This window comes from Malus domestica, chromosome 11, assembly GCF_042453785.1.
Source record: "Malus domestica chromosome 11, GDT2T_hap1".
Lineage (NCBI taxonomy): Eukaryota > Viridiplantae > Streptophyta > Magnoliopsida > Rosales > Rosaceae > Malus > Malus domestica.
In genome coordinates, this window is record NC_091671.1 from 20,635,100 (window position 1) to 20,647,571 (window position 12,472).

Below are 12,472 nucleotides of genomic sequence, written 5' to 3' on the forward strand. Positions count from 1 at the left end.
ACGACCCAATCTCGCGTCAGATGTGGCGGAGCTTGAGGTGGTTGGGAACGCTCCCAGTCACGCAGGGGGTAACCTGGACATAAAACAACCGGATTTCGAACCAGTCATCTCCTCCGTCTGACTTAGACCCATATTTGCAGCGCACGACTCTACTCCTCTTCAGTTTTAAGGTATTACGTTTTAGGGATTTAAGATTGAAAATTAAATTAGGGTTTTCTAGATTTAGGGATTTTGTTGGGTTCTTGAACCTTGGCCTCTGTTATGCTCCAATTTCAAATCTTTTATTGAATTGAATTTGAATCGACTGAGTTGAAACTTTGTTGAATTAAATTGAATTTGAATCGATTATGTGTGTGAGTATGTGTGTGTGTGTATTCAAGAATTGATGTACTGAATATATATATATATGTAAGAATTGATGTGCAGTGCAACCTTAGTTTTAAAGAACAGCTCCTGTAATTTTCAAATCTGTTTATCTTGGATTGCTTGTGTTATGCTTGGATTGTTTCAATTCGATTGTTAAAATTTGTATTTGTTTATCTGTTTTAGACTGCCCATGCCATTAGGAAGATGCATTTGGCAAAGGCTAAAAGGTACTTGGAAGATGTTTTAGGCCACAAGCAAGCATTACTTTCTGCCGCTTTTGTCGCGGTGTTGGTCAAACTGCTCAGGCGAAGAACCGCCAGTCCAATGGCTAGGGACGTTGGCCGGTTTAGTCTGCTAATTTCATTCCAGTGTTGTTGCATTGCAGAGCAGCACTGCAATATAAATTAAAAAAAAAAGAGTTGGACCCATGGACCCGCCCCGAATCGGCCCGTTTCAAACGGGCCGGGTTAGGTCCGGATCCAAAACTCAAAATCTTTCTACCCGATCCGGCCCGCTCCGTTACTATTTAAAACAGGTAAGGTCCGGTTCCTTCAAAATTGGGCCCGGCCCGGCCCGTGCCCAGCCCTACCTATCACATCCCGGCCCGGGCCCTCACCACATCCCGGACTCGACTCCACCGTAGCACGATATTGTCCGTTTTGGGCCCCAACTACGCCCTCACAGTTTTGTTTCTAGGAACTCACATGAGAACTTCCCAGTGGGTCACCCATCCTGAGATTGCTCTCGTGCGAACTCGCTTAACTTCGGAGTTCCGATGGAACCCGAAGCCAGTGAGCTCCCAAAAAGCCTTGTGCTAGGTAGAGATGAGAATATACATATAAGGCTTACAAGATCCACTCCTCTGGGCGATGTGGGATGTTACAATCTACCCCTCTTAGGGGCCTGACGTCCTTGTTGACACACCTTCGGCTAGGGATTGGCTCTAATACCAAATTGTCACATCCCAGCCCGGGCCCCCATCACATCCCGGGCTCGACTCCATCATAGCACGATATTGTCTGCTTTGGGCCCCGACCACGCCTTCACGGTTTTGTTTCTGGGAATTCACATGAGAACTTCCTAGTGGGTCACCCATCCTGGGATTGCTCTCACGTGAACTCGCTTAACTTTGGAGTTCTGATGGAACCCAAAGCCAGTGAGCTCCCAAAAGGCCTTGTGCTAGGTAGAGATGAGAATATACATATAAGGCTTACAGGATTCACTCCCCTGGGCGATGTGGGATGTTACAACTCCCCTATAAATAGCCATATTCTCCTGCTAAAAAGCTAAGCCATATGCTATCCACAAACTCCTAAACACATTCTTTTCAGAATTCTAACTTTGACATTGGAAATTCTTTGGCCAAACACCCCTCTGTTCATCGTGAGCGTGTCAGGTTTTTGGGCTTAATTTTAGGTGTTATTATTTTGCAGGTACATTTTCGTCAAAGGAGAAGATGACGGGAATTTACATCCACAATGAAATAGCTAAGTACCATAAGATAATAAAAACGTTTCACATTTAAAGTTTAAATTAGGTTAAATGGTGGAAATAAAATTTCCCAAACAGTAAACAGATAAACTAGAAACAACTCCGAAACCCAGGAGCCGCAATCAAACCAAAACCCGGAAGGGCAGAAGGAGAATTGGAGCACAACAGCAAACATTGGGAGATGTTATGATCTTGCAATTGGCCTATTAGTGAATCCTTGGATCACTATGAAGTAGTAGTTAAATAATGGGGGTCAGATTGTATTAGAGTAAGGATTAGATTGTAATAGTCTTGTTAATTGTGGGTTTTAGTTTTAATTGAGTTGTTGTTATGCCAGATGGCACTCTCGCGAATGTAAGGGCTGGCTTGTGGGATAAAAGCCTCAGCTAGTGGATTGAAAAGCACATATGAAAAACAATTAGAAATTTCCTTTTCTTGCTGTGCAATTCCTTTCCTCAGTACCCACCATTACCACACAGTCAAGGTTGCAGCTAGGTATTGGCTTGGGTTTTATCATTGGTATCACCCTCCGATTCTGGTATCCCTTCTGTATATGCCCCGTTCCACCACCACGGCCCGCCTCTCTGCCATGGAATCTCGTGTTGCTGCTATTGAAACCATCTTAGCCAACCTTCCCAATCAGTTCGCTGAAGCCATTGATCATGCTTTTGAAACACGATTGCCTGTCTATTTCGAGCAATTTCGTCGTGAGCAAGCTGCTCGCGGCGGCGGCGAGGGTCCTTCTGCTCCTTCTTTCACGGATCTTCCTCCACATCGCGACATGGACCGCATCCACGCGCCGCACAGTCCGGTCACCCCTGGCAGTGCTACGGTCAAGCCACCGTGGTCTCCGCGCATCGACTTTCCCCGATTTGGCGATGGTGACGATTTGTTATCCTGGATCTATAAGGCTGAACAATTTTTTGTTTATTATGGCATTCCTGCTTCTCAGCGCGTGGTCACAGCTTCATTCCACCTCGAGGGGGAGATCCTTCAGTGGTATCGATGGATGGATTGTTCCAATACTACTCCCTGTTGGGAGGACTTCACTCAAGCACTGTGTAAGGAGTTTGGTCCTTCCGAGTTTGACGATAGTACTGAGGCACTCTTCAAACTTCGCCAAACAGGTACCCTGCGTGATTATATTGCTGAATTTAGAAAACTGGCTAATCGTACTTGTGATGTTGGTCATCTCTTGTTAAAGAGTTGTTTCCTTGGTGGCCTTAAACGAGAATTAAAGTATGATGTGAAATTGTTGAAGCCTCATTCTGTTCATGATGCTATTGCCATTGCGGTTCAGTTAGATACTAAGTTTCAAGAGCTCAAAGGCGGTATCCCTAAACCATCACCCACAGTTCCTAAACACCACCCAAACACTACTACTGCCATCAATCCCTATGTTCCTCGGGTCCAAAATTATCCTGTTAAGAAGCTTTCTCCAGCTGACATCCAATTAAAACGGGATAAGGGCGAATGTTGGTTTTGCACTGACAAATGGGTTCCGGGTCATAAATGTGGGTTGAAGCAATTGCTTATGCTCGATGTTGCTGACCAAGCGGAGCTTGATGCGTTTCCCCCGGACTCCCCTCCTGAAGTTCATCACATGGAACTCAGTGAGTGTGCGTTCTATGGGACAACCGCCACCCCGAAAGCTCAAACTATGAAAGTGCAGGGCACTCTCCAGGGTCATTCTGTGCGGATTTTGTTAGACTCCGGCAGCACGCACAACTTTGTCGACACTCGGTTGTTAAAACAATGGGGCCAACCAGTTCATCCTACTAAGTCATTTGAGGTCATGATTGCCGATGGTGGTAAAGTCCAAAGTTCAGGCTGTTGGCGGTCCGGTGCACTGTCCTTAGGAGGTTATACTTGCAGTGTTGATTTGTATTCATTGCCTCTCGGGGGTTGTGATTTAGTCTTGGGGGTTCAGTGGCTCTCTTCCATTAGCCCTGTCTTATGGGATTTCCATCACTTGACTATGGCATTCACGAAGGACAATCAGCACTACCAATTGTTTCATTCTGCGGCTCCACCTTCTCTTATTCAAGAAGTCTCCTTACAGCATCTTGAGAAGGAAGTTGCTAATTCCAACTTGGGCCTTTTGTTGTATTCTATGGAGACACGACCGGTGCTTGTTCGTGACTGTGAGTTGTCCTCAGCTCAATCTACACAACTGCATGCGTTATTGGCCGACTTTGAGTCCCTCTTTGTGCTGCCATCTCAACTTCCACCCTCCCGCTCACATGATCACCACATTCCATTGTTGCCCGGTGCCAAACCACCTAATATACGGCCCTATCACTATGGGCCTCTTGCAAAGGATGAGATTGAACGAGCTGTCAAGGACTTATTGGATGCCGGTTTTATCCGACCCAGTCATAGTCCCTTTTCCTTCCCTGTACTTCTTGTCAGGAAGAAAGAGGGCACTTGGCGTATGTGTGTTGATTATAGGGAACTTAACGCTCTCACAATCAAAAACAAATATCCAATTCCTCTTATTGATGATCTCTTGGATGAACTTTGTGGTGCCACCTATTTTTCCAAGTTAGATCTTCGCTCCGGTTATCACCAAATCTTGATGCAACCTGCTGATGTTGAAAAAACAGCATTCAAAACTCATGCAGGCCATTATGAGTTCTTGGTAATGCCTTTTGGGCTTACTAATGCCCCGGCAACATTTCAACAACTCATGAACGACATTTTTAGGCCTTTATTAAGGAAGTGTGTGCTTGTATTTTTTGACGATATCCTCATCTACAGTCACTCTTGGGCGGATCACATGTCCCACTTGTTGGCTGTTTTCCAAATCTTACAGCAACATCGCTTGTTCCTTAAGAAATCCAAGTGCTCTTTTGGTCAACAGTGTGTTGAGTACTTAGGCCATATCGTGTCCCGAGAAGGGGTAGCTGCAGATCCTTCCAAATTACAAGCCATCCGAGATTGGCCTATTCCTAAGACTCTTAAAGAATTGCGGGGTTTCTTGGGTCTCACGGGATATTATCGTAAGTTCATCGCTGGATATGGTCAGATTTGCCAACCCTTATATCAATTGACCAAGAAGGACAAATTCTATTGGACTCAAGAAGCTACAGAAACTTTCAATCAGCTCAAAGATATTATGACATCCCCACCAGTTTTAGCGTTACCTGACTTCTCCAAAGCCTTTGAACTGGAGTGTGATGCCTCAGGTAATGGCATTGGAGCCGTGTTGCAACAAGGAGGAAGACCTATTGCCTTTACCAGTCAAGCACTTGGTCCAAAAAATCAATCTCTCTCAACCTATGAACGGGAGCTTATTGCCATCGTTTATGCTGTGAAGAAATGGCACTCCTACTTACAAGGCAGGCACTTCACCATTAAAACTGATCATTGCAGCCTCAAATACTTCTTGAGTCAGAAAGCCAATACTCATTTCCAACAAAAATGGGTCTCTAAGCTTCTCGGCTATGACTATGAGATCCAGTTTCGTAGTGGCAGTGACAACCATGTAGCTGATGCTCTCTCTCGCGTACATGGCTCTCCTCTACTTCCTGAATGTGCAGCAATATCATATCCTCATTTTGGTTGGTTTGATGAACTTCGACAATATAATGAACATGATTCTTGGATTCAGAGTAAAGCTAAGGAGTATTTCCAAGCACAGGAGACTAATGCTACCACCCCTACATCTTCTAATTACTCTTTCCAGAATGGGTTTTTACGGTACAAGGCACGGATATTGTTAAGCCCTTCCTCTCCATGGCGCACCAAGCTTATCGAAGCTTATCATTCCATACCTGCTGCAGGTCATCAAGGTGTGATTAAAACCTATCACAAACTTAAGAAGGACTTTTATTGGCCAAGTATGAAGAATGATGTCAAACTCTTCGTTTCGGAGTGTCACATCTGCCAACAACATAAGTATGAAACAGTGGCACCTCCTGGAAAACTGATGCCTCTTCCAATTCCTGAACGAATTTGGGCTGATATAAGCATGGACTTTATTGTCGGACTTCCTAATTGCAAGGGTAAGACTGTTATCATGGTGGTGGTTGATCGGCTGTCCAAATATAGTCATTTTGTTCCTATGGTACATCCATATACAGCGGCTAGTGTAGCACAGCTTTTTCTTGAGCATATTTTCAAACTCCATGGCATGCCCAACTCTATAGTCAGTGACCGTGATCCGATCTTCATAAGCGCCTTCTGGAAAGAGTTATTCAAACTGCACAATGCCAAGTTGTGTATGAGTTCGGGCTACCATCCTCAAACTGACGGTCAAACTGAGGTTATGAACCGCTGCTTGGAAACCTACCTGCGCTGTTTTGTTGGAGGCCAACCTAAAAAATGGGTACAATGGTTATCGTGGGCCGAATGGTGTTTCAATACCTCATACCACACTTCTTCTAAGTTCACACCCTTCGAATTAGTGTATGGTTATTCCCCACCTCATATCACACCGTATGAACCTGGTTCTACAAAGTTCGCTTCTGTGGAGCAATGTTTGGTTGAGAGGGACAAGGTTTTGGAGATTCTGAAAAGGAACCTTGAATTAGCTCAGACAAGGATGAAGTCACAAGCTGATCAAAAGAGATCGGAACGGAGTTTTGCAGTTGGCGATATGGTTTATATAAAACTTATTCCTTATCAACTCCAATCCTTGGCTGCACACAGTTATCATAAACTGTTACCCAGGTTCTATGGTCCCTATAAGGTTCTCAGCCGAGTAGGTGATGTGGCTTACAAACTTGAACTTCCTGCCATGTCTAAAGTCCACCCTGTTTTTCATGTCAGCAGTCTTAAGAAGCACTTAGGGCCGAATGTGGTAGCCAACAACCTGTTGCCCCAAGTTACAGAAGATGGTCTTCAACAGTTGGTTCCTGCCTCCATTCTTGCCAGGCGCATGTATAAGAAGGGTAATTCTGCCGGCGTTCAATTGCTTGTTCAGTGGCAGGATCAAGATGCCAGTTCTGCAACATGGGAGGACTTTGAAGACTTCCAAGCTCGATTCCCTGCTTTCTCTCTTTAACCTTGTGGACAAGGTTTTTTCGAAGGCGGGAGTAAATGTTATGATCTTGCAATTGGCCTATTAGTGAATCCTTGGATCACTATGAAGTAGTAGTTAAATAATGGGGGTCAGATTGTATTAGAGTAAGGATTAGATTGTAATAGTCTTGTTAATTGTGGGTTTTAGTTTTAATTGAGTTGTTGTTATGCCAGATGGCACTCTCGCGAATGTAAGGGCTGGCTTGTGGGATAAAAGCCTCAGCTAGTGGATTGAAAAGCACATATGAAAAACAATTAGAAATTTCCTTTTCTTGCTGTGCAATTCCTTTCCTCAGTACCCACCATTACCACACAGTCAAGGTTGCAGCTAGGTATTGGCTTGGGTTTTATCAGGAGAAAGAAACAAAACAATGAGCAAGAACATCTCTCTGATTCTGATGGGTTGCGGCGGCGTTGGGCGTCAGCTCCTCCAGCACATTGTCTCCTGCCGATCACTTCACGCCAAACAGGTACTGCTTACATTCCATTTCTCAATCATTCTTCCAAATTCATTGCCTCCGGTTGTTGTTGTTGTTGATGTGCGGTATTGATGGGATAATCTTGATGTGGGCGGGCACGGGGCAGGGAATCCACCTGAGAGTAGTGGGAGTAAGCGACAGTAAATCCTTACTCGTTGCATCCGACGCTTTCACCATGGAGCTGCCTGATGACTTTTTATTGGAAGTTTGCCGGGCCAAGTCGAATGGCGCTTCTCTCTCCACGCTCAGTGGTTATGGTAACTTCACTTCCCCGTGAAATTATGAGATGATTAATTGGGTTTTCGATCTTTTGTTTTAGCTGGTGTTTGTTTCGTATGCTTAGTATTTGTTGTTTTGTAAAGGGGAGTTCCAGGTATTCACGAATTCGGAATCAACCAAAAAGATTGTAGATGTTGCTGCATTCTTGGGTAAATCAACAGGTTCGTGGCGTGTATGATGATCTTTTGCAATCTTTTCACCAAAATGAACGATTTCAACTTCATTTGTTTGAAATTTTTGTTTTGTTTTCGTTTTGCAAAGGTTTGGCACTTGTCGATTGCTCTGCCAGTTCTGATACTATTCCGGTACTAACCCAAGCGGTGGATTTGGATTGTTGCGTTGTCATGGCAAATAAGAAGCCTCTTACTTCAACAATGGTACTAAACTTTTTCAGTAATGTTCTAATACCAAGAAATATTGATAGTGACAAATTTTATTCTTACGGCAATCAATGCAAATGTTCATTCTGATTGTAAATACGAGGTAAAAGGGCTTCGTTCTGCTCTTTTCTCGTTCATTTTACTTGTATATCACTGATTTCTGGTAGTTTAACTTCCACACCACCCAAAGATGCATTATGCATTTCTCACCTACAGGAGGACTATGACAAATTAGTTTCTCACCCACGTCACATTCGTCATGAGTCAACTGTAAGTTCACTTCTTGCTCCAGTTATTGATTTGTGCTGTGAATTATGACCAGGACATGAAAAGTAGAGTGTGTTTAGAGATGAATTGCTTAGTCTTGTTCATCTATATGGTCTACTATCGTTTTTGACTTATAATCTGATTCTTATCACAATTGATTGAACCTCAGAATTTTTGGTTTACTCATAACATATCCACGATTTTCCCCAACTTATTGTTGACTTCTTATGAAAATTACAGTCAGTCGCCTCTTCATTCCATATTTTTTTTTTTAAAACCATTTCACGCAAATTAACAAAAGAAATACTATAGTTAGATCAGTTCTGTAGCTCAAAGGAGCAACAATAGTACATAACTGAAAATGTAAAGAAGATTTTATATTGAAAACTACCTTAAGGCCTGCATTTTTTACTTTTCTTCCTCCTCCTGCATCATTTTTATTTTGTTGTTGTTGTCACCCTTTGCATCCTCTGTAGCAGCTAATTACTGTCATAGACACCCATTTGTTCATTTGCACACACCATCTGTCCAGCATGATACATACATGTGTAATTCTAATTCATATGCCTTGCTCAAGTGGAATAAAACTCTAATAACTGGTAGTGTTCATTGTTTACTATAATTTTATTGTGCTTTCTCTCTATATACGTTCATTTTCTTGCAATTTCCCCTGAATTGATTTTAGATTTGGTAGGTTGGTGCTGGCCTCCCTGTCATAGCATCCTTAAATCGCATACTGTCATCTGGAGATCCTGTCCACCGCATTATCGGGAGTTTGAGTGGTACCAAAGTTTTCCCTTGGCTTTCTTGCATTTTTAACATAAGCCACCTGCATGTAACTGAGTATTCATACTGATATATGTTTCGTCTTATGTACATGTGATAGGGACATTGGGGTATGTAATGAGTGAGCTTGAAGGTGGAAAGCTACTAAGTCAAGTTGTTCGTTCTGCTAAAAACCTGGGTTACACTGAACCAGGTTTTGAATGTTTTTAACTTTGTAGTAAATCACGGATTGATCATCTGAAGTTTATATTATCCTTTTTATTTATTGAGTTATTATCTCCCACTGTATATAAGTAGGACTAAGAAGTATGTCTTGAGCTTCGTGAGCATTTGTCAGTGTGGTCACTTTTGACTTTATATTGTAATTGCAGATCCACGCGATGACCTTAGTGGGATGGATGTTGCAAGAAAGGTGTGGACATGGTTTTTTGTGTGCGTTTAAATTCACTTTAATCAGCTGAAAGTTCAAACAACAATGCCATAATATGAAAGAACACTCGAACGATATGATGAGAATATAAATGATTTGATGTTGAAGCTCTAGCAATACTTCATAAATTTCTAATACCATCTTACACAGGCTTTGATACTAGCTAGGCTTCTTGGTCAGCGCATTAACTTGGATGCCATTAAGGTTGGTACTATCTACTGCTTATATATATATATATGTGTGTATATATATATATATATATATATATATATATATATGATTTATCACACTTGCTCCTATGTTCATGTTGTGAACTTATATGTTATTACTTTTATGATCGCTATTTCATTGTTTAGATTGAGAGTTTATATCCTGAAGAAATGGCACCTAGTGTAATGTCTATTGAAGACTTTCTGGGAAGTGGGCTATTATTGCTCGATAAAAATATCCAAGAGAGAGTCTCTAAGGCTTCTTTGGATGGGAAGGTGCTACGTTATGTCTGTGTGATTGAGGACTCAAGGTACTCTTTTCTACATTTATGTTCAAAATGCGATATGCTGAAAGAAGCACTCTCTCGAGCGTGTATTTATGTTTGCGTTGTTTTTTAGTTTGTCAGTGTGCATGTGTTCATATAAGCAAAGGTCCATTGTTCCCTATATGTAAGGCACTTGGATTCAGTTAATGGATGGTTTGGATTACGAAGCACCTATTTTTTTTCATTAGGTCACAAAGACTCGGTTAGACTTCCAAATTAGGTTTGGTAAGTTGTGTTAAAATATGAAGGCGCTTGTTGAGGACGGTGTCTTCATTTTACAGTCACCCCATAATGGTATTGTTGGTATTCCGTGGAGAGAGAAGAGGGTCCAGTGTGAATCCAGGTGAGAGAAATATTCATTGGAACCAATTTTATGAAACCTAGATTGGTAGGTGTTGTGTATATATAAATGCGTTCAAATGTATTTTTGGTGATTTTCCAATTTTGTTCTGAATTGTGAACATAAATGCTTATAGATGAAAGTAAGCCAACGTATAGAACTTTTTATTTTGGTAATTTTGTATCCTTATTTTAACAAAAAAAAACAAAAAGGTTGCATCTCGCCATAATTGACCACGCCAAACTTTTTTCTTGGTGGACCCATGGTTGGTTGCTTGCCAACGTAGTCTGTCTAGCAGTTGGTATTCGCCCAAGCTAGGTTACCCTAAGGAATAAGATGTTGTAGATCAGGGTAATAAACACATCTTTGTCAAGAATACACTACAAATGTACTTCAAGTTGTTTATTCATCTTTACAGATGGCTTAGAGGCAGTTGTTCATCCTCTTTCATCTAGTCAAACTTCTTTATATTCTCATACTCCATCTGGGAATATTAGAACGATCAACACAAAAAGTAAGGTAGGAAACAGAAAATGTTAAAAGGAGGCTTTATGCATCTTCTGAAAACTCTTTAGGACTTCTTGATCCTTCAAAGTGGAAAGCGGGCATTATATGTATATTTCTGTTGTTCTTTATGGTCATGATCATGATAACCAATCTTTTGAATGCAGTACGGTAAAAATTTTGTGAATTTTGAGTTACATCCTCTCATTCTACTACGTTACGCTTGTGATTTTGCATATCATATACTAACTTGGTCATGATCATGATAACCGAATGCAGTACTGTAAAAATTTTGTGAATTTTGAGTTGCATCCTCTCATTCTACTACGTTACGCTTGTGATTTTGCATATCATATACTAACTTGGGTATTTTAGTGACTCCTTTGGTGTGATACTAACTGATCCCAGCTTTTGGTAGTTGTGAAGTTGGCATTCAAGAGCTTCCCAAGGATTCTGCTTTAGGAAGGCTGAGAGGAAGTGACAATGTTGTAAGCCCATTTCTTTACAAATTTACTTTTGAAAGTTAAATAAAGATATTTTTTGACAATGCACAAATGAAAATAAAGTGGACATGCGATATAAACCTTACACTGTGCAATTCATTAATCGCACCTCAGGTCTTGTATTAGAGTTTTCATGGATGAGATTATTCGGGAAAGCAAGGTCATGTATCAAATTTCTTCGTCAACTTGTTCCTGGGAGACATAAGGAGGGAGACAAAATTATAGATTTCACTACGAAATGGTCAATAACAAAGAGAAGTTTGACCATTTATGGAACGAATCTTGAATTGACGATCAAAGTTCCAAAACAAATAGTTAGCATATAGTGGAATTGGACAGAAAATCAAAGTTACTTAAAAAGTAATTTGCATATATTGATCATTTCGTTAATAGCACAGATGAAGCTTGGCAATTCTTAACTGTTTATGAATTTGCAGTTGGAGGTTTACAGTCGATGCTATAAAGACCAACCGCTGGTGATTCAAGGAGCTGGAGCCGGCAATGATACTACAGCAGCTGGTGTCCTTGCTGATATCGTTGATATTCAGGATTTATTTCCTTGAACGCTTTTTCTGTAGGTTACATCGGAGAAACTCGATGCAGATACATTGTTTAGTATCTTTATGAGGTTATGCATCTGGGATTTTAGAGATCTCACCTTCCAGAATGTAGCGATGCATTTTGCTAATAATTGGGGACTTGGAGATTTAGCGATGCATTTGGCAGTTAAAATCTTACATCAAGGAAATGCCGCAACGGTTCAGACTATCAACTGCTAATTTTGTTTCAAAGAAACTCGACAAATCATGATCTTGTTACTAGGAAAAGATAAGGTCTGAGTTACGGGAAAGTGTCAGATGGGTACATCTTCTTCGGTGATCAATTTCTTATAGATGATAAAGGCGACCGATACAAATCTACCACAAAAGATGATAAAGGCGACAAATCTGGCACCAAATGCACGCAGAAAACCCTTGCTAAAACAGCGAGGCAAAGTCAAACTATCTCTAAAATAGTGAGGCCACATCAACTTAAGAAAGAGAGACATTCGTACCCAATAAATGGCAGCGAGGCGGGTGTTGATTTT

General features: G+C 41.4%; 1 protein-coding gene across 2 annotated transcripts; it reads left to right on the plus strand.

Annotated features, from left to right (window-relative positions):
* The first annotated feature begins 1,913 nt into the window (after window positions 1–1,913).
* On the plus strand, window positions 1,914–12,157 carry LOC103443774 (uncharacterized). Of its 2 annotated transcripts, XM_029088727.2 has the most exons (13): window positions 1,914–2,034; window positions 7,236–7,352; window positions 7,468–7,618; window positions 7,724–7,801; window positions 7,902–8,017; window positions 8,237–8,290; window positions 8,982–9,069; window positions 9,174–9,266; window positions 9,445–9,485; window positions 9,654–9,707; window positions 9,860–10,023; window positions 11,301–11,370; window positions 11,823–12,157. In XM_029088727.2, exons 2-13 carry the CDS (start codon window positions 7,254–7,256, stop codon window positions 11,946–11,948), a joined length of 1,134 nt encoding a protein of 377 aa, XP_028944560.1. In that variant the 5' UTR covers window positions 1,914–2,034; window positions 7,236–7,253; the 3' UTR covers window positions 11,949–12,157. The 2 variants fall into 2 exon arrangements, with proteins under 2 accessions (XP_028944560.1, XP_070663954.1); XM_070807853.1 differs by lacking the exon at window positions 8,237–8,290.
* The last annotated feature ends 315 nt before the right edge of the window (window positions 12,158–12,472 follow it).